At 42.0% G+C, this 23078-nt stretch overlaps 1 protein-coding gene across 3 annotated transcripts in view; it reads left to right on the plus strand.

Annotated features, from left to right (window-relative positions):
• Positions 1–23078, plus strand: part of SPECC1L (sperm antigen with calponin homology and coiled-coil domains 1 like) — a 177276-nt gene that overhangs the window by 49721 nt on the left and 104477 nt on the right. For all 3 annotated transcript variants that reach the window (XM_004467699.5, XM_004467698.5, XM_012528691.3), the window contains exon 3: positions 21041–21194. In XM_004467699.5, coding sequence (XP_004467756.1) covers positions 21041–21194 — 154 coding nt within the window. The remainder of the gene's footprint in view (positions 1–21040; positions 21195–23078) is intronic.

Here is a 23078-nt window from a genome sequence, read left to right on the forward strand (position 1 = left end):
ATGTGGTGTATTGGATTGCTTTCTTATGGTGAACCACCCTTGCATACCAGGGATAAACATATTTGGTCATGGTGCATAAGTCTTTTGATATGCTTTTGGATTCTGTTTGCAAGCATTGTGTTGAGAATTTTTGCATCTATGTTTATTAGAGAGATTGGTATGTAATTTTCTTTTCTTGTAGGGTCTTTATCTGGCTTTAGTATTAGGATGATGTTGGCTTCATAAAATGTATTGGGAAATTTTTCTTTGCAATTTTTTGGAAGAGTTTAAATAGGATTGGTGTTCATTCTTCTCAAAATGCTTGTTAGAATACACCCGTGAAACCATCTGGCCCTGGAGTTTTCTTTTTTGGGAGAGTTTTGGTGACTGATTTAATCTCTTTAAATGTGATTGGTTTGTTAAGTTCTTGTATTTCTTGTAGCATCAGTGTAGGTTGTTTGTGCCTTTCTAGGAATGTGTCCATTAATCTAGGTTGTCCAGTTTATTGGCATACAGTTTCTCATAATATCATCTTATATTTCTGTGGAGTCAGTTATATCTTTCCCCCTTTCATTTCTGATTTTATTTATTTGGATCGTTTTTTTTCTTTGTTAGACTATCTAAGGGTTTGTCCATTTTATTGATCTTCTCAAAGAACCAGCTTTTGGTTTTGTTGATTTTCTCTATTTTTTGTTTTGTTTTGTTTCTTTCTCAGGTTCATTTATTTCTGCTCTAATCTTTATTATTTCTTTACTTCTGCTTGCTTTGGGAATGATTTGCCGTTCCTTTTCTAGTTTCTCCAGTTATTCAGTTAGATCTTTGATTTTAGTTCTTCATTTTTAATATATGCATTTAGAGCTGTACATTTCCTTCTAAGTACTGCCTTCGCTGTATCCCACAAGTTTCAATGAATTGTATTCTCATTTTCACATGTCTCAGTAGATTTATTGATTTCTCTTACAATTTATTTTTCAATTCTGATGCAGAGTACCAGAAATCTGTTGGCTTTTGTAAAGGGTATTTATTTGGGGTAGAAGCTTACAGTTACAAGGCCCTAATGAGTCCAACTCAAGGTACCATAACAGGTATTTTCTCACGGGTCTGTTGCCTCGTGTTGAAGCAAGATGGTTCTGATCTCTGCAGGGTTCAACTTTCATTTTCCACTTAAGGCTCCCTGGGGCCAGCTTCTTCCCATCTCAGGTGTAGGCTGGAGGGCTCATTTTCTGGGCCTTGTCAGCTGCTCAGGGCTCTGGTCTCTCCAAACTATCAGGCAAATGGCTCAGCTCTCCCTGGGGTTTTAACTGTTTGAGCCTTCTCCTTTCTGTCACATGGCAGTACCAAAATGACCAAGTTTTCTCCTCTTCTGTGTCATGACAAAGTTCTCTCCTCTGGCATCTATGAATGCGTTCTCTTTTTTTCTTATTTATTTATTTTTATTTTTTTATTAACACGTTTTTAAAATTAAAGTTAATAGATCACATGGAACGTTACATTAAAAAAACATGAGGTTCCCATATAACCTACTCCCCACCCCCATCATTTTTGTAAATTTTATTTTTTTGAAGATAGATACATCACAAAAAAGGTTCTGTTATGAAAAACATAAGTGGTTCCCGTATACCCCCATCCCCCCACCCCACTCCTCCCACACCAGCAACCTCCCCTGTCATTGTGGCAAACTCATCACACTCAGCAAACACATTTTGGAGCACTGCTGCACCACATGTATAATATTTACCCTGTAGTTCACACTCTCCCCCAGTACATTCAGTGGGTTATGGCAGGATATATAGTCTAGCATCTGACCCTGCAATATCATTTAGGACAACTCCAAGTCCCAAAAATGCCCTCTCATCACAGCTCTTCTTCCCTCTCCCTGCCCTCAGCAACTACTGTGGCCACTTTCTCCACATCAATGATACACTTTCTTCTGTTATTAGTCACAATAGTTTTATAGTAGAATATCAGTAAGTCCACTCTAATCCATATTTCATTCCTCCATTCTGTGGACCCTGGGATGGTGATGTCCACTCCACCTCCATATAGAAGGGGCTTAGATTCCATGTGGTTGACGGATGTGATTCTCCTGCTTACAGTTGTAGGCACTCTCGGTTCCCTGGTGTGGTGGTTGGCCATCTTCACCTCCTTGTTAGCTGACCTGGGTAAGTCCAATGAACCAGAGAGTAGGGGTTGCAACTCCCCTGAGGCTCAGGGTGCAGGTGGTACATGGGTGGTCCAGACATTCAAATACCCTGAGTATATACCATCCCTAGCACCAACCACAGGTTCAGCAAAGGTGACAGAAGAGACATGTGTAGAAAGGTCATATCTGAGTCCAGCTCCATTGCTCTCAGGAGCACAGATTCCAAAATAGGGCCCATTGACATGGAACACATCTCAAAATCTGTCTGCCATGACTATATACCCTGTGGGTCTCCGTAGCCTTCAGGAGAACCAGTACCTAGGGTTGTATCTACTTAAGCTGTTCCTGCTGAGGCATGCGTAAGCCCTCTGATAACCTCCTGACTCTTTTTTAAAGACTCTTAGCCATATAAACTAATTTCTCTTTGCCATTTCCCCCTTTTAGTCAAGGTCAAAAAGCCGTTTTTATACTTGATAGTACACGTAGGCTGAGATATTCTGCTGGTCTGAGTTGACCCTTTTATTCAAGGTTTCTTTCTAGCTGCATCACCGGTTTCTCATGTATCTTCTTCTGTGCGTCTTCTGAATTGTCTCTATGTAGCCCAAGGGGATGGGGACTCAACCCTGAACCACACCCTACTGATGAGGTTACTCAAAGCCCTGATTAATGAAGTAAACTTACAACCTATGCAGTTAAATCAATCAAAGGGTATCATACCCAGAGGAACAGACCAGTTTACCAACATGATCTATTTAGAATTCATAATCTTTTTGGAGTTCATAAATAATATCAAACTGCCACAGACCCACTGATTGTTTAGGAGTGTGTTGTTCAGCCTTCACACAATTGTGAATTTTCCCCTTTCTGTATTATTGAGTTCTAGTTTCATTCCATTATGATCTGAGAAGGTGCTTTGTATAATTTCAGACTTTTTATATTTATCGAGATCTGCCTTGTGACTGAACATGTGGTCTATCTTTGAGAAAGATCCATGTGCACTTGAGAAAAATGTATTACCCACTGAGTTTGGTGCATTGTTCTCTATATGTCTCTTTGGTCAAACTCATTTATCACATTGTTCAAGCTGTTTCCTTATTGATCTTCTGTCTAGTTCTATCTAATGATGTGGGTGGTGTGTTGAAGTCTCACCTATTATTGTAGAAATGTATATTGCTCCCTCCAGTTTTGCCAGAGTCTACTTCAAATATTTTGGGGCACCCTGGTTAGGTGCATAGATATTTATGACTATTATTTCTTCCTGGTAGATTGTCCCTTTTATAAGTATATACTGACCTTCTGTATCTCTTATAGCTTTTTAGCATTTAAAGTCTGTTTTATCTGATTAGTTGCCTCTGCTCCTTTTTAATTACAGTTTTGCATGGAGTATTTTTTGCCAACCTTTCACTTTCATCCTGTTTGTATTCCTGGGTCTGAGGGGAGTTTCTTGCAGGTTAGCTCATGTGGTTAGCTCATGTTTTTTTAATCCATTCTGTCCGCCTATATCTTGATTGGGGGTGTTTAATCCATTCACATTCAATGATATTACTAAAAATGCATTGGTTACTTCTACCTTTTTATTCTTTGGTTTACATATGTCATATCTTATTTTCATCTGTCCTTTTGCTCTTTTGGTTATCCTTTCTGCTAGTCTTGCTTTTATGCTTTCCTCCAAGCCTCTCTCTCTCCTTTTTCTTTCGTGTTCTCAGGCTGCCTTCAATACTTCCTGCAAAGGCAGATTCTTATTTTAGGAACTCTCTTAGTTTATTGTGAATATTTTAAAGTCTTCTTATATTTGAAAGACAGTTTTTCCAGATAAATAATTCTCAGCTGGCAGTTTTTCTCTTTCTGTATCATAATTATATCATACCATTGTCTTCTTGCCTGCGTGGTTTCTGATGAAATATCCACACTAAGTTTTACTGGGCATCCCTTGTATGCTTCTCCCTTGCTCCTCTCAGAATTTTCTCTTATCTTTGACCAGGGATTCTTAGATAAAGAAGGAGTTCATGAGCTTGAATTGAAAAAAATCAACTTATTATCTTTATATTCTCTGACCTCTAACTGAAATGTAGCATTTCCTTCACTTATGAATGTATGTAATAAATACATTACAGTAGTATTCATTTCACCTGACTGGCAGAGGGGCCCATGAAACAAAAAAGGTTAAGAATCCTGTCTTTGATATTTGACATTCTGAGCAGTTTGTGTCTTGGAGTAGGACTCTTTGGATATATTTTGATTGAGGAACACTGCACTTCTTAGACATGTAAGTTCATTACTTTCATGAGTGTTGGGAAATTTTCAGCCATTAATTCCTCCAGTACTCTTTCTGCCCCCTTTCCCCTCTCTTCTCCTTCTGGAACTCCTGTGACACATAGGTTGTTTTGCTTCATGTTATCATTCAACTCCCTGATCCCCTGCTTAGTTTTTTCCATTCTTTTCTCTCTTCAGTTTTAGCTGTTCTGTCTTCTGCATCTCTTAATCTTTCTTGTCATTTCAAGTCTGCTGTTGTATGCTGCTAATGTGTTGTATTTTTTTTTTAAGATTTATTTTTATTTATTTCTCTCCCCTTCCCCCCTTCCCCCCCAATTGTCTGTTCTCTGTATCCATTCCCTGTGTATTCTTCTCTGTCCACTTCTATTATTGTCAGCAGCACTGGAAATCTGTATCTCTTTTTGTTGTGTCATCTTACTGCATCAGCTCTCCATGTGGGGCACCATTCCTGGGCAGGCTGCACTTTCTTTCGCGTTGGGCGGCTCTCCTTACGGGTGCACTCCTTGCGCGTGGGGCTCCCCTATGCGGGGGACACCCCTGCATGGCATGACACTCCTTGTGTGCATCAGCACTGCGTGTGGGCCAGCTCCACACGTCAGGAGGCCCTGGGTTTGAACCGTGGACCTCCCATGTGGTAGGCGGACACTCTATCTGTTGAGCCAAGTCTGCTTCCCGCTAATGTGTTTTTATCTCATCTATTTTATCTTTCATTCCCATTCGCTCTGTTACTTTCCTATTCAGGTTTTGAAATTCTTTTTTGTGCTCGCGCAGTGTCCTTTTGATATCCTTCATCTCTTTAGTGATACTGACTTTCAACTCATTAATTTGACTTTGGAGATTTGTGTGAACCTTGTTGGTTAGTTGCCTCAATCCAGTGCCTCATGTGGGGCTTTGATATATTTCTTTACTTGGGCCATTTCTTCCATTTTCTTAGTATGGCTTATAATGTTTTGCTGATGTCCAGGCATCTTATTATGGTGGTGAGTTTACTGTAATGCTCAGTTTCTCTCTTTCATAAGGATTTAGTGGCAGAAGGCAGTGTATTACTGCCATTCTTTGATTCTTGGTTCAATTTGTTTTTAAGTCTTTACAGTTGCCTCTGTTAGTTGCTCACATCTGGGCCCTGGAACCAGTAATGGGTTACAGGTCTGCTTCCCAGGACTTTGGGGAGGGAGATTGTAAAGCCTGGAAACAGTCTTTTTTTTTATTACTTCTAATTCCCTCACATGCACTTCCTTGGTCTGCCAGCAGATGGTGCACTTTGACAGCCCTCTAAGTTCAAAGACTGGGTCCTAGTGTGTTTGCTGCAATAGGGACTGGATCAGTGAGATAGAAGTTCCAGTTCTCCAGCCTTTGCTGGCAGCCCCTTCCTTTGACCAGGTAGGAAATAATTCCACTCCTCTCTGTGTCCTCAGCAACCAATCCAGGTCAGTAGAGAGGGTGATTGAGAGCTTCGGCTCTCTGTAGTCTTATGCTCGCTTCCAATGCAAAAATGGTGCAGCCCCACCCTGCCTGAAAGGGCTTTGGGACACAGCCTACCAACTTTGTTGGCCAAAAGTGGAATCAGTCTTCAACAGCAAGAAACCTGGCTTCTCTTATCTGTGATAGATTTACTTATTTACAGTCCTAGAATATACAAAAAAAAGTTTCAAAATTGCTCAGCCATACCACTATGCAAAACAATTCTACCAACTTGAGTTTGCTGTTTCCTCACACTTTTTCATCTTCACCCTCAGTGCATGAGGATTTATGGTCAAAATACTGCATTCTAAAACTACTTGGGGGAAGCGGACTTGGCCCAGTGGTTAGGGTGTCCGTCTACCACATGGGAGGTCCGCGGTTCAAACCCTGGGCCTCCTTGACCCATGTGGAGCTAGCTGGCCCACGTGCAGTGCTGATGTGCGCAAGGAGAGCCCTGCCACACAGGGGTGTCCCCCGCGTAGGGGAGCCCCACGCGCAAGGAGTGCACCCTGTAAGGAGAGCCACCCAGCGCGAAAGAGAGTGCAGCCTGCCCAGGAATGGTGCCGCACACACGGAGAGCTGACACAACAAGACGACGCAACAGAAAAAGAAACACAGATTCCTGTGCTCCTGACAACAGAAGTGGACAGAGAAGAAGACGTAGCAAATAGACACAGAGAACAGACAACTGGGGCCAGGGGCGAAGGGGGAGAAAAATAAATAAATAAATCTTTTTAAAAAATAAAACTGCTTGGATTAGGCCCGTCTGCTGTCCAGTGTGTTTATGTTGTTCTTTTGAAATAGTTAGATCCATTTGGTTCATGTTGTATTCCTTTTAGGGGCTTTCTCTCATCCTTATTTATATATATATATATATTTTTTGAGTATGCAAAATGTTCAGTTGGTTCCGGAATTTGGAGCCTTCTGAGAAGGAATACTCAGAGAAGTTGCCTTCCCATCCCCTGTAAAGAAAGTCTCTCTCTCTCTTTTTTTTTTTTTTACTTTTTATTTTGAAATACTTTCAACCTTTACGATAGTTTAAAAAATTATACCCTATTCAGAGAACTCCAGAATCTGCCCTTCCCCCAGATACCCAGGTCCACCAATTTTTAACATTGCCACTTTTGCCATATCATTCGGTCTATCCATCCGTCTATTTGTCTATCAATTTATTCACTGAACATTTGAGTGTAGGTTGTACACTTCATGCTCCTAATACATTTTTTTTAAGGATTTATTTTTTTTATTTCTCTCCCTTTCCCCTCTGCCAGTTGTCTTCTCTCTGTGCCCATGCGCTGTATGTTCTTCTGTGACCGCTTCTATCCTTATCAGCGGCACCAGGAATCTGTGTCTCTTTTTGTTGCATCATCTTGCTGTGTCAGCTCTCCGTGCGTGTGGCGCCATTCCTGGGCAGGCTGTACTTTCTTTCGTGCTGGGCGGCTCTCCTTACGGGACGCACTCCTTGTGCATGGGGCTCCTCTACGCGGGGACACCCCTGTATGGCCTGGCACTCCTTTAGCGCATCAGCACTGCGCATGGGCTAGGTCCACACAGGTCAAGGAGGCCCGGGGTTTGAACCGCGGACCTCCCATGTGGTAGGCAAACGCCCTAACCACTGGGCCAAGTCTGCTTCTGTCATTGACTCTTCAGCTGCCCTCCTTCCCTCTTTCCTTCCTCATAAACATTCCCATTTTTCCAAACAGAAGCCCTATGTCCATTATGCATTAATTCCCCATTCCCTTTGTCCCCCAACCCTGGCAAACTATACTCTAATTTCTGTCTCTCTAACCTTTCATAGTTTCCAGTATTTTCTTTGTGGTTACCATGGGGCTTAAATTTAACATCCTGAATCTGTAACAATCTCGTTTGTTTTGATACTTACTTAACTTCAGTAGTATACACAAACTATGTCCCTATACTTCTCCATCCCCCTACTTTTATGTAGTTCTTGTCACAAATTACATGTTTGAACATTATGAGTCCAGAACCACTGATTTATTATTACATTTTGTGCATTTGCCTTTTAGGTCCTGTAGGAAGTAAAAAGTGGCGTTACAAACCAAAAGTACACTACTACTGGCATTCATATTAACTTGTGTTGTTGTTACCCTTACCAGAAACCTTTGTCTCTTCATGCTGCTTCTGTCTACTGTCTATTGTCCTTTCCTTTCACTCTGCAGAACTCTTTTTAACATCTTTTATAGGGCTGTTCTAATGGTGACACTCCCTCAGCTTTTATTTATTTGGGATCGTCTTAATCTCTCTCTCATTTTTTTTTTAAGATTTATTTCTCTTCCTTCCCCCCTCCCACTGCCCCAGTCGTCTGTTCTCTGTGTCCATTTGCTGCGTGTTTGTTCTTTTTGTCCGCTTCTGTTGTTGTGAGTGGCACGGGAATCTGTGTTTCTTTTTGTTGCATCATCTTGCTGTGTCAGCTCTCCGTGTGTGCGGCACCATTCTTGGGCAGTCTGCACTTTCTTTTGCACTGGGCGGCTCTCCTTACGAGGAGCACTCCTTGCACTTGGGTCTCCCCTATGCGGGGGGCACCCCTGTGTGGTATGGCACTCCTTGCGCCCATCAGCACTGCACACGGGCCAGCTCCACACGGGTCAAGGAGGCCCGGGGTTTGAACCGCAGACCTCCCATGTGGTAGACGGATGCCCTAACCACTGGGCCAAGTCTGCTTCCCTCTCCCTCATTTTTGAAAGACAATTTTTTAGTTGGCAGTTTTTTGCATTCAGCACTTTATATGTGCCATCCCACTGCCTTCTTGCCTCCATGGTTTTCATGAGATATTGCCACTTAATCTTATTGTGGCTTCCTTATAAGTGGCACGTTGCTTCTCGTGGTTTTCAGAATTCTCTCTTTATCTTTGTCATTTGACAGTTTGATTATAATACTCTGTTGTGGGTCTTTTGGGGTTTATCCTGTTTAGAGTTCATTGGGTGTCTTGGATATGTATATTTAAATCTTCTGTTAAATTTTTTTTTTTTTTAAAGATTTATTTATTTAATTCCCCCCCTCCCCTGGTTGTCTGTTCTTGGTGTCTATTTGCTGCGTCTTGTTTCTTTGTCCGCTTCTGTTGTCGTCAGCGGCACGGGAAGTGTGGGCGGCGCCATTCCTGGGCAGGCTGCTCTTTCTTTTCACGCTGGGCGGCTCTCTTCACGGGCGCACTCCTTGCGCGTGGGGCTCCCCTACGCGGGGGACACCCCTGCATGGCACGGCACTCCTTGCGCGCATCAGCACTGCGCATGGCCGGCTCCACACGGGTCAAGGAGGTCCGGGGTTTGAACCGCGGACTTCCCATATGGTAGACGGACGCCCTAACCACTGGGCCAAAGTCCGTTTCCCTCTTCTGTTAAATTTGAGACATTTTCAGCCATTATTTCTTTGACTGTTTTTTTCTGCCCCTTCGTTCTGTGACTTCCACAATGTATGCTTTGGTATGCTTGATAGTGTCCCACTGGTTTCTCAGGCTCTGTTCACTTCACTTGATTCTTCTTTCTGCTTCTCATACTGGGTGATTTCAGTTGTCTTATCTTCAAGTTCACTGATTCTTCCCCCAGCTCCAATCTGCTTGTGAACACCTCTTGGGAATTTCTGTTTCTATGTTCTTCAGTACTGTTTGGTTTCTTTTCATAATTTCCATCTCTCTATTAATATTTTTTGTATTCATCTCTTGGTTTACTGATTTCCTTTAGTTCTTTTCCATGGTTTCCTTTAGCTCTTTTGGCATATTCAGAACCAATTTTTCAAAGTCTTTTTGTGGCATGTCCTGGGTGTGGTATCCTCATTGATGGTTTCTAATGCTTTAATCTTCTCTTTTACCTGGGTCTTCAATTCCTGTTTTTGCATGTTTTGTTACCTTTTGTTCAAAACTGAACATTTTGTATTTTGATGTGTTTTCTTTCTGTAATTTAGATTCTGCAGCTTCTGTTCCTTAATTTTATATCCAGCTAGTGTTGTGACTTGAGTCTTCTTCAACTCCTGGGAGCTAAGAAAAATAAAGGAAAAAAAGAAAACACCTTTCCCAGTCTTTGCAGATTGACCTGTGCTAGTGCTGTCCTTCAGGGCTGTTCACACCCAACTCTTGAAGGGCGCAGGTTGGGGCAGCCACAAGACCAAAGAACGCACACGGTACTGGGTCACACACCAGCTTCATTGGGATGTACGTAGAGGAAAGAGTCTCCAATGGCAACTGGTTGGAGAATGAAAGCAGAGCTCCACAAAAAAGGCAATATAAGGTGTCTCAGAACAAAGACATTCCATAGGGTATGAGAACAAGAGTTTCTGCAAGAGTTATATGAAGTGCATCAATGGGGGCGTCTGGTGATGTTATTGTAGGAAGGGAGTATACTGCCTTGAGATGATTAGAGTTTACAGTATCATCTGTATATTTAGTGAGTGTCCTGGTCATGCTGGTGACTGTGTGCTTTCGGCTGTGTTTTATTTAAGGGTAGGTAGACCGGCCCTGGACTCCCACAATCCAGCAGCTGGCGTTGACCCATAGGACACACATTGCTTCTACATTCCACAGCAGCAGTATTAACAGACAGCAGAATAAAAGACCTCCACTAAAAGCTAATAGACCTGGGAAGACATGTTGCCAGGGCCAGGAAAGGGAAGTAAACCAGTCAGATAAGGGGTCAGTAGGTAATTTATTAATGTGCTGTATGTGCTCTTGCATATAATTTAAAGCTTGTGAAATATTATGGGTACCATTAGGAATAGATATACAACATTGAACATTAATGAGGGCCCGGGTCCCGCCTTGTGCCGCAGTAAGAATATCTAAAACCATTCTAAACCATTGTATACGGCATATTCTAATAAAGGTTTAAACTTACTCATTTGCTCCTTTATAAGAAAAAGATATATTTATGAGTCTTATGGTAAGGCAGTAGCTGCTGGATTTCAGTATTAAAGGAAAAGGTTGTTCCAGACTTGTTGATGGGTTTTATTATACCATGCCAGCAAGGTGTTCCACACTGTCTCATTTGGAGGGGTGACAGTCCAAGGGAGGCTAGTAGCATCGAGGATGGCAGGTCCATGCAAACCCAACATTGAGTCCAGTTGTGGGCATGAGTTACTGCTGAAGCCCACTGCAGAAAGGTATTGGCTAAGGCGCTATGGGCGAAAAGAAGGATGTTTATGGGGAACCATAAGTGGTGGATCATGCTGGTCTAACAGTCTATAAGCAACATTTCTCTCAGTAGATAACCAAGTACCAGGTAGGGGCGTCCTTTGAGGGGGTTTTCAATACAATATATTTTCCCCTTCTAAATACTTTAAATTTTCTTTAGTGACATTGAAAACTAGTTTGGGGGGAACGGATGTAGTTTAAGTGGTTGAGCGCCTACTTCCCACATACAAGGTCTGGGTTTCTATTTCTGGTACCACCTAAAAACAAACACTCATTTAGGCATAAGGAGAGTTTACATAGATAAACACAAAGCCCCAGGTGGAATAGGAGATCCCAGGTTATTAATAAAAATTTTTGCTGACATTTTTTGTATAAACCGTAGTCTTTTAACAATGTTTGGACTGTGGGGTGGCTGGTCCTCTAACTTGTATTCTCAGTCATCGGCCCTTCTGTCAGCATTTCAACTACAGCAAGGGCTACAGCCCATTGTGCTGTATATATGTATACACAACTGTATACAGCCTCTTAGTCCATTGTTGTAAAGATCCTTTGTCTGTTTTTATTTGTTTCTTTAAAAGGCCATTCCTTCTTCCTATAAAGACCTGCCCCAGGGGAGTTATAAGGTTGATGGAAATTCCAAACAGTATCCTGGTCCATAGCCCAAGACTGCATGAGGTGACTGGTAAATGAGTTCCTCCGTCACTGTCAGTTTGGGCTGGCACCCCGTATAGGGCATTTACTTTTTCTAGGCAGAGATGGTAGCCCAGTGGTTGGCCTATCCTACTCAGAAGGCCAACAGGAGTCCCGAGGCAATGTCTGTGGCAGTGAAAGCAGACTTCGCCCCTTCTGAGAGCGGGAGGGGACCGATATAATCACCTTGCTATAATGCTACTGGAATTTGTGCTTGGCCAGTATGTCTCATTGGGTGATATAATTGCTATGGTCATCAGAGTGGGCACAAAGGACACTCATAGGTGATGTTGACGAGCTATGGTGAGTGACAGGAGGCTGGAACTGTTGGGCTAGGCACCATAGGGTCTGGTAGCCATCATGTCCGCTGTACTGTTGAAGCCACTTGGCTACTTTTTGGGTCTCAGTGGTATGACTTTGGACTTTCGTGAGGGCTTCAGCCTTAACGTTCCCAAGAAGAGTGTTAGAGGAGTGGGCTGGGACATGATAGACAGTTACCTGTCACCACTGGCAGGCGTCCCAAACATCCTTCCACAGATTTTTCCCTCACAGAAGGCAGCCATGACAGACAATTGTTCCTGTTTCCAAGTTGCCATCCAGGTGGTAAGGGTTTTGTATACTGCCCAACTATCAGTACCAATTGTTAGTGCATCTCTGGGCTCATGTTCTATAACTGTCCACACAGCTCTTAACTCTTTCCTTTTACTGCTTTGCATGGTGCCTGTTTCCCCCCAAATAGTGTTAGTGCTGGCCTGCACTCCAACCGTCCACGCGGGGGGATTTCCACCCGCTGAACCATTTGCGTACATGCATTCTCTGGAACTGTTCCTGTGCCTTTTGTAATGGGCACTTCAACAGCCACCTTGGGGGTTGTAACTTGAGCTGAAGAACTTCCATGCACTGGGCCTAGGATCTCTTGCATCTCAGAACTTAATGGGCTAGAATTGAAGATGATGTTCTATAGCAGGTTAACTTTCCACTTTGTTCAAGTACTTAATTGTGCATGACCAGAGCGAGGCTTGTTCCCAGGTTCCACAATCCACCCCTGGAGTCTTCAGAGTGACCAAAACCCAAGGGGAATTCTCTTAGAGTTTTGCCTTTGCCACAGATCCCACTCAAAGCCAGTATCAACGCTGGCTACCTCCAATTGACGGGGTGAGTCAGGGTCCACCCCCATTAATGCTCGACCCTGTGCCATCATTGCTATTTTTGCTTTCTCAAAAGCAGCCTGCTGAGGGTCTTCCTATTCCCATGTATGGCATTTGCTGATTAACACATACAGTGGTTTTAGTATCTGAGCTAAATGAGGGATGAAGGGTCTCCAGTACCCCGCCAACTCCACAGAGGCCATCATTTGTTTTGGAGTTTGTAGTGTGGGAAAATATATATATTTTTTTAAAGATTTATTTTTATTTATTTAATTCCCCTCCCCTCCCCCGGTTGTCTGTTTTCTGTGTCTTTTTGCTGCATCTTGTTTCTTTGTCCGCTTCTGTTGTCGTCAGCGGCACGGGAAGTGTGTGCGGCGCCATTCCTGGGCAGGCTGCTCCCTCCTTCGCACTGGGTGGCTCTCCTTATGGGTGCACTCCTTGCGCGTGGGGCTCCCCTATGCAGGGGACACCCCTGCGTGGCAGGGCACTCCTTGTGCGCATCAGCACTGCGCATGGGCCAGCTCCACAGGGGTCAAGGAGGCCCGGGGCTTGAGCCGCGGACCTCCCATGTGGTAGACGGACGCCCTAACCACTGGGCCAAAGTCCGTTTTCCCTGTAGTGTGGGAAAATATTGTACTTAATCTATTACAGCAGAGGGTATAGTTTTTGTCAAATTTTGCAGAGCAGCCAGCACCTTGCAGCTTGTCCAGGTTGATTGCCCATCCCTGGCTTTCAAGGTGAGATACTATTGTCTCTGGTACTTCTTTTAAGTCTGAAAGAGAATTACTGATTAACATAATATCATCAATATAGTGAAAATAGGATTACAGCCACAGGTTTCTTCCATGAGGCCAGGTTTTTTGCCATGAGGCAGTGATAGATGGTTGGTATATGCATGTAACCTTAGGGAAGCTCTGTAAAAGTTGACTGTTAGCCTTCTCACGTGAAGGGAATGCAGCCTGGCTTGACTTGTTTAGGGAGATACTAAAGAAAGCATTAGCAACATCTAAAAAAAAAGTGATAGTGACATAACTGGGTACTCATTTCTTGCAATAAACCAGCAATGTCTGGGACTGCTACATACAGCGATGGTGTTCTTTATTTAATTCTTGGTAATCTACAGTCATGTGTCATCCTGTGGCAGCCCCCTGATGGTCACTATTTTTATGTAGCCATAGGGCTGCTTTCTTAGTGGAGGTGGGGCAGATTAGACAAATACAAGCCAAAGCATCCGCCTTTAGGTTCCCAGGCGGAGAGGTGGATTCTGTGACATAACATTTTTAAAATAAAACCATGATTAACAACATTATACTGTTATTTAATATTATGCAGAAAACATTGTTGAATCTCTAGGAATTTTATACAGTCTTTTAAGAATTTGTATGGGCATTTTTACCCGTACAGCTTTGATTAACAGGTTAGAAAATCCCTTTTAATTTTGTAACACTTTCTAAACACTTGCCATTCAACTTATAACATATCAAATGAAATTAACTATTTTTATTAGTTCACTTTTTACAAGGTGAAAGAACAAATCCTTTCCAATAGTTTGAAAATTTTTTAAAAAGTAGATAACTTTCTAGGGATTGACTTTGAGAAAGCAAAATGTTAGAACTTGTTAGGTTTGTGAACTTTATGTTCTTTTAAAAGTGAGAAGTCTTGTTTTTCTTAAACCACCAAGGACATGATAAGGTTAAAGTATAAGAATCTATTTTGATAGAACAAACTTCTTGCTTTATATACTGATTATTCAGGAGAAAAACTTTTTATAACCTTCTACTAAAACAGACTGATGACCTAAGAAACTTTATGTCTTTAACAGAGAGAGACCCAAATTTTAGTTTTACACTAGTATACTATGTGCTATTAATCTTTTAAAACTTTATAGATGGATCCATCAAATCTTACTCAACTTTGACCACAAATTTTTTTTCCCGCACACTTTTTGCACTTTCTGTATTCATTCAGGTTTTATCCCACATTTCCCTCTTTCTTAATAACCAGTCATTTTCTCTTAGGACAAAATTACTTTCTTTTTCCTTAAAGAAAAACACATTCTACATATGTTACATACGTAAGTTTACCAAAATGACTTTGGAAACTGTCTCCAAGCAAACCTCTTACAACTTATAATTACCATTAACACTAAACAAGTTTGTCAGAATCATGACTCAGTTTGGTTATATGCAAACAGAACTTAGTTTTCTATTTACCAGTCTATCGTGAGATACATTATGAAACATACAAGGACACATTTCTGAAACAGTATTTTTTTTTTTTTTTTTAAGATTTATTTATTTCTCTCCCCTCTTACACCCCTTTTCCCCCCACCCCCCGGTTGCCTGCTCTCTTGTGTACATTCATTGTATGTTTTTCTATGTCCACTTGCATTCTCATCAGCACCGGGAATCTGTGTCTCTTTTTTGTTGTGGCATCTTGCTGCATCAGCTCTCTGTGTGTGCGATACTACTCCTGAGCAGGCTGCACTTTTTCACACAGGACGGCTCTCCTTGTGGGGCGCATTCCTTGTGCGTGGGGCTCCTGTATACAGGGGACACCCCTGCGTGGCATGGCACTCCTTGTGCATGGCAGCAGCACTGCGCGTGGGCCAGCTCACCACATGGGCCAGGAGGCCCTGGGTTTGAACCCTGGACCTCCTATATGGTAGGCAGACGCTCTATCAGTTGAGCCATATTCGCTTCCCTGAAACACTTTTCTGGAGGCAAGTTGGCAGGGGAGGCTGACTGCTAAAAGGGCTAAGCCATGATTGAATTGCAGGTATACAAAAGTAGCCAGCAGTTTTCTTTTTGCCCCCCCTTTCCTCTTATACTTTCACAGAGTTGTCCAGTTCAAGAGTCACTAAATCTTAATAGCTCCAATTTTATTAATGTGGCTGCCCAGGCCCATTTAGAATTAGCATGGAAACAGAATAGAGAACATTAATGTTGCTAAATTTTTCTGCTTCTCCAGCAGTTAAACTAATTCCCTTAGGCCCTAGTAGCCCACATTCGCACCATCCAGGTGGCAAGGGGTTTCTGGAGTTGCTGCTGGAATGTTTTCCCTATCTCAGTTAACTCTCCAGAGGAATATATTCTTACAAGCTTGGCTTCACTGACAGGTACCCCGTTTAACACTCCTGCTTGTATGGGATGTTGTATCTGTAATTGAGCCTTCCATTGCACAAGTGGTCTAACATGATTTAAAGATTCTCTTTATAGTTGCTACATCTGAATTACTGTCTTCTTCCACCTCCCTTATCTCCTCCTTTTCCTCATCTGAGGAGGAGTCCATAGGATCCCATGTCTTAGGGCCCCATACAGGGGTGATTATTATCCTCCAGACCTGGACTTGAGGCAGCCTGCGACCCCTAGCCTGAGCATGCCTATACGCCAGGGTTTTTAACTGATCATCAACTTGGTGCAGGCAGTTGTTTAAAGAATCTTTCAATTTTGCCTGTGCCGGGCACATATTCCTTTCTAGCTTTAACTCGTCTTTTAAAAAGCAGATTTGTTTGTCTTTCCCTAGACAGTCTCTGGAGCTAACTATACCACCCATAGCAATGGCCAGCTGGCTGCTGTGGCAGCATACCTGCGGTCTTTACTAAACTTCATACTCTTCTGTTCTTGTAGCATGCATTCTACTCCCATCCATGGTTTCAGGGAGTCCCTGTACTCATGTGGATTTCCACAACAGTCAAGCAAGTGGACAACACCATATTCTCTTGGCACTCCCCACTCATCTGGCCCCACTCATCCAGGAGGGCAGCCACCCTCCCCACATGGACATTATAGGCCAACTCCGGATTTACCCCACGGATTCTCCCTTCCCAGAGCTCATGCCCACCACTGCCAGTGGTCCTTTGGTCTCCTTGCTGGCTCGCCATTTGTTCCAAATGAATTCCCAAAGGGCGTGAGTTGGGGCAGCCACAAGACCAAAGAATGTACACATTACTAGGTAAGACATGAGCTTTATTGGGACTTACGTACAGGAGAGAATCTCTGATGGCAGCCAGTTTGAGAATGAAAGTAGTGCTCTGCAGAGCACCAAAAGATGGGGCAGTATAAGGGGTATTTAGAACAAAGGCATTCCATAAGGCATGAGAACAGTTTCTGCAAGAGTTACATGAAGCACACAGACGGGATGTCCAGGGATGTTATTATAGGAAAGGAGTATACAACCTTGAGGAGATTAGAATTTACAGTACCATCTGTACATTCTTTCTCTGGGGAGGCTGGTTACTTTTTAACTAGTGGATGTCCAGGTCATGCTGGCGGCTCTGTGCTTTGGGTTGTGTTTTCATTTAAGCATAGCCCATGCCCTGGGTTCCCACAAAGGCTTATCCATAAAATGAGTTTAGGTAATATCTCCAGGCCAAAGTGTAGGGGCCTCCCTGATACTTCCTGCTGAGGTGTTCCATTTACATAAATACCAGTGTTGCCTCTTCTCTATGAAACAGTTTCCTCCTGTTGTTGGGCATTGCATTATGCCCTACAGCCAGTAATCCCTTGCTCCTACAGCATGTCTTGACTGCTCTATAGGAAAGCTCTCTGAGCCACCTTGTACATAAAGAAGTTGAGATTGTGCGCCCGTGACAAGTATCCTGGTTCAGTCCCTCAAGCTACCAGCTGTCAGATTGTGCCAGATATACATTCTCCCAGTATGTGTACAAAGGTTACTCTGCTCCTTCCTGAACTGGGACCAGATACCTATACTGGGAGCATGAGCCAACTAGGACACCACAAGTTCGTACTGCTTTTAAGTAACCTTTTTCTTGATTTGGTGCTCACCCTGTTCCTACAGTCGTTTTAACTGTTTTCCAGAGCTTTGAGAGAGTTGTTTCTGCCGGTTCCTGCTGGTTGTTCAAAACTTCTGTTGGGGGACAGCGCTCTGAAGCTTCTCCATCTACTTGAACATGGCATGGGTGCCTCCTTTGCCTTTTTTAAAAAAAAGATTTATGTATTTCTCTCCCCTTTCCCCTGTTGTCTGCTCTCTGTGTCCATTTACTGTGTGTTCTTCTGCATTCACTTGCATTATCTGGCGGCACTGGGAAACTGTCTCTTTTTTGTTGCGTCATCTTGCAGTGTCAGTTCTCTGTGTGTGCAGCGCCACTCCTGGCCAGACTGCACTTTTTTCACATGGGGTGGCTCTCCTTATGGTCTGCACTTCTTGTGCATGGGGCACCCCTACACGGGGGCCCCCCTGCATGGCACAGCACTCCTTGCACGCAGCAGCCCTGTGCGTGGGCCAGTTAACCACACAGGTCAGGAGGACCTGGGGATCGAGGCCCTGGACCCTCCATATGGTAGACGGACATTCTATCAGTTGAGCCACGTCTGCTTCCCCCTCATTTGCTTTTTTGTTGTTTTCTTTTAGGAGGTACTGGGGACTGAAACCAAGATCTCATACATGAGAAGCAGGCACTCAACCACTGAGCTACATCTGCTCCCCAGTGAGGTTCCCCCCCCCCCGTTTGTTTGTTTTTAGGAGGTAGTGGGGAATAAACCTGGGATCTCATATGTGAGAAGCAGGCGCTCAACACACTTGAGCTACATCTGCTACCCTCAATTGGTTTCTGTTCTTCTTTCCTTTGTTGTGTAAATGAGCAAGTATATATATATATATATATATATATATATATATTTTTTAATTTCCTCATTGTTACACAAAAGGTAGCATAATATGTTCTTTAGTACTTTGGTTTTTTGACTTAATGTGTTCTGGAAGTAACAATTTATAGCTATCTTTCTCATCCTTTTTTTATAGCTGTTGAGCACTCCATTGTGAGGGTATACTATAATTCAGCCACTTTCTGGGCATGTGCATTCAAGATGTTTCTAGTATTTTGAAGAAAAAAGACATTCCTAGTATTTTGCAATTACAAGCAATGCTGGAATGAATCATCTTGTGCATGTGTTTCTGTGTTGTTGAAGATGTATTTTCAAGTACATTTTGAGAAGTGCAAATACATATGCACTCTGAAATATATTTCCAAATTCCTTTCTGCAAGGAATTTGCTGGATTTATGTGCTTCCCCCCCACATTCTTCCCCAGAGAGTGTCTTGCCATACTTTTTGAGTTTTGCCAGTCTGGATGAAAGTGGTATGACTGTTGTTTAATTTGCATTTCTCTTATTGTGGTTGACGTTAACCATTTTTATGTATGTCTGTGAACTTGTTTTTCATCTTATTAATTTTGTCTGCTTTTTTTTGGTCTTTTTCCCCTTGATTTTTAAAAATTGTGGTCACGTATATTTAACAAGAAATTTGCCATTTTAACCATTTTTAAGTGTACAATGCAGTGGCATTAATTACTTTTACCATGTACTACCACCACCTTCCATTACTTAAACTTTCATCACCTAAAACAGATACTCTACCCATTATGCAAGAAGTCCCTCTTTGCTGTCCTCCCAGCCCCTGGTAAGCTCTACTTTCTGTGTCTATGAATTTGCTTATTCTAGATATTTCATTTAAGTTGGAATCATGCAGTGTTTGCATTAGTTTGTCAATTTACTTCACTTAGCATAATGTCTTCAAGGTTCAGCCATGTTGTTTCATGTGTCATTCCTTTTTATGGCCGAATAATATTCCATTGTATGGATATGCCACATTTAGTTGATTCATTGAACTTTTGATGGACATTTGGATTGATTCCATTTTTGGCTGGTATGGACATTGGTGTACAAATATCTCTTTGTGTTCCCACTTCCAATTCTTTGGGATATATAAATAAGAATGGGATTGTTAGGTCAAATGGTAATTCTGTTCAACTTATTCAGGAACTTCCAAACCGTTTATTTACTGTCTAGTAAATGAAACACAAATTGATATCCCTGACAGGTAGGCAGTATGGCTTTTGATAAACAAGTTCTTTGAATCATAGTGATGAATTTAATTAACAGAAATTAGTCTTGAAGAATATAGAGTCCTTAATGATTAATGCAATGCCCCCCTTCCTCTTTGTATAGTCACAATTTCTTGTCATTTGACAACCCCGAATTACCAAAACTTAATTCTGCTTAATTTAATACATCAAATCCCTTTTTTGGCCCTTTTGAAAATAAGGTGGATTAGCAGACTTCTTGATACTGTGTTATAACTTTCATAGTTGAATGATGAGAGCAGACTTATATGGTGTGGAGTCATTGACATTTAGAACTGAAGAGAAGGTTAGCAATTAGTTACTCATAAGCCATTTTAATTTTGATAGATGAGGTTATTATGATCTAAGGGAGCACATGCTTCCAGATCAACAATCATATAAACTAGTTGGCAAACTTGTACTTCTCCTTAATGAGACAAAACTTTGTGGTTCTTAAAAAGTAGTTTTCCTTTTCTTGTCACAGATTTGTAATTCCTCCATGGTCTTTCATTTCTAGGAGAAAGAAAGAACAGTTTTCTTCACTAATTTTCTTTAAAAATACTTTTATTCCTAATCCTATTATCTAGAGTCTGTGTTTGCTTTTAACAAACCTCACGGTATTTTCCTCCTGTTGGTTTCTTTATGGAACTGTAACTGAATATTAAAATGATCTTTCTGAAGTAGTGTGATCATTTAGGCCAACTAACCTTCCCTCTAGTCCTAATATCTCTCCTTTTTTGTTTGCATATTTCTTAGACCTTAAAAAAGAGCTTTCCCATTTTCGACATATTTGAATAGGAAGGAATTGGAACGATAAGGCAAGATAGCTACATTTCAGAGTAATTTCTTTTACATATTGACTCCATCACTGAATCACTTTAGAGCAAGGAAGATTATTTCTGACTCTCAAAGGTGTTTCTCTCTAGAAATGACAAGGTGGCAATTCCTGTGACATTGCACAACCTTCCTGATACTGCCCATATGATGATATCACTCGTGTCCTTTCTTTCCCTAAGTCATTTCCTGGATAGAAGTGTAACAAGGATGATGCATTGATTTCCCCCCAGTCCCTCCCTGACTGGTATATGTTGGGTATACAGCAGGCTTCCATAACAAAATCTTTAACTGCATATATGATTTTAATAAAGAAATTTGTGAGTGTGATTGTTTATAAACCAGAAAAGAGATTTCTGTTTCTGTTGCACACACCATGTGCTGTTTGCTCTTAGGAAGTCTATATAGAGTTCTTCAACTTAGTATAAAAGTCCACAGCTTTTTCAGTCTCAAAATATTATTTCATCTTGCCTCATCTAGTCAATTTGTTTTATTTTCTGTTGCTTTTAGACCAAGAGCAGTGATGACCTTTTAGCTGGAATGGCTGGAGGGGTGACAGTGACGAATGGTGTTAAAGGAAAGAAAAGCACCTGCCCACCTGCAGCATCTTCAGCCTCCGCCCCTGCCATGAACACCGTGGAGAACAAATCCAAAATTAGCACAGGTATGGATGGGATTTACTTCAATATTTAAACTGCCTTTTTATGTGAATAGAAGAGGGCTTTCGTGTTTAGGTTGTTGCATCTAATTATAGACAATTTCAAACATACACACACGGTCAACCCCCACTTACTCATCACCAGCTTCAACAATTGTCAATTCATGGGTACTCTTATTTCCTTGACACCCACCCTCCCTCCCCTTGTTATTTTGAAGCAAATTCCAGACATCATTTAATTTCTTCCATAAATATTTTTTTGTCTTTGAAAGGTAAGGATTCTTTTAAAAACATAATCACAATATTATCAGTCCTTAAAATACTACTAGTGATTCCTTAAATTGGAACTCATTCAATAAGTATTTCAGTATCATCTGTGCCATAAATGTTATGTATATAATTATTGTCTATTTGTTTGAATCAGGATCTGCTTAAGGTCCACATATAATAATTGTTCGATATATCTTTTTAAGTCTTTTTTTTTTTTTTTTTTTTTTTTTTTAAAGATTTATTTATTTATTTAATTCCCCCCCCCCCCCTCCCCTGGTTGTCTGTTCTCGGTGTCTATTTGCTGCGTCTTGTTTCTTTGTCCGCTTCTGTTGTCGTCAGCGGCACGGGAAGTGTGGGCGGCGCCATTCCTGGGCAGGCTGCTCTTTCTTTTCACGCTGGGCGGCTTTCCTCACGGGCGCACTCCTTGCGCGTGGGGCTCCCCCACGCGGGGGACACCCTTGCGTGGCACGGCACTCCTTGCGCGCATCAGCGCTGCACATGGCCAGCTCCACACGGGTCAAGGAGGCCCGGGGTTTGAACCGCGGACCTCCCATATGGTAGACGGACGCCCTAACCACTGGGCCAAAGTCCGTTTCCCTTAAGTCTTTTTTTAATCTATGGTCTTCCCCACCCACCCCCACCTCTTTTTCCTTGCATTTAATTTTTGTAGAAACTGGTCTTTTGAGCTATACAGTTTCTCACAATCTAGATTTTGAGGATATATTCCCACAATGTCCTTTTTACCATGTTCCTTTGTCCTCTCTATTTACTGTAAATTGGCGCTGGATCTAGAGACTTCATCAGACAGAATCAGGGGTCTTTTTTTTTTTTCTTCCTTTCACAGGTGGTGTATGTCAGTAGGTACATAATTTCTGTTTGTGATGTTAACAGCCTTTGATGACCAATGCCTAAATCCATCAATTTTCAGTCTACAATTCTTTCTTCATTTATTAGCAGCTCCTTATTTTTAGATTTGATGGAGTTGATAATTTAACTCATCTTCCTGTCCAGGAATGCTGTATTTTACTTGTTACACTCACAGAAAAAAAATTTAAACCTCCAGTAAACGTAAGAGCAATGTGTTTACAATAATGTTTATGAAAGCAAATGGGCAAAACTCAGAGCAGAGCCTCTTTCACCATTTAGACTGCTATTTGTATCTGTATTAGCCTCTTTTCTAGTCCAGGTTCACCTGCTGTCCCCTCTTCTGCTTTGACCTTCTGATCTTCCTTCATCCCACCTTACTTCCACTGTTAGTTATAATAGCAGTGAGGTAGGATCAGTAGGAGGGCATGGTCAAGTGCTTACTTAATGCTTTATGGGCATTATTTCATCTTATCCTCGCTGTGGCCCTACTGGTAGAGACTATTATTATCCTCATTTTAGAGATGAAAAAGGTAGGCTCAGAAAGCTTCAGCACCTTCCCCAAGGCCTTGCATTCACTGGTTCGGCAAATATTTATGGGGTTTCTATTTTGTACCAAGCCACAGAGCAGTGGTAGGGCAAGGACTGACCTTTAGGTGATTTACTCCAAAGCCTGGGGTCATTGCTACATTTTTCTCTCTAGCTTGTGTGGCAAGAAGAAAAGGAAATACTCTTCTGCTGCCTCTCCCATTCTCA

The sequence above is a fragment of the Dasypus novemcinctus genome, chromosome 19 (genome assembly GCF_030445035.2).
Source record: "Dasypus novemcinctus isolate mDasNov1 chromosome 19, mDasNov1.1.hap2, whole genome shotgun sequence".
NCBI classification, from domain to species: Eukaryota; Metazoa; Chordata; class Mammalia; order Cingulata; family Dasypodidae; genus Dasypus; species Dasypus novemcinctus.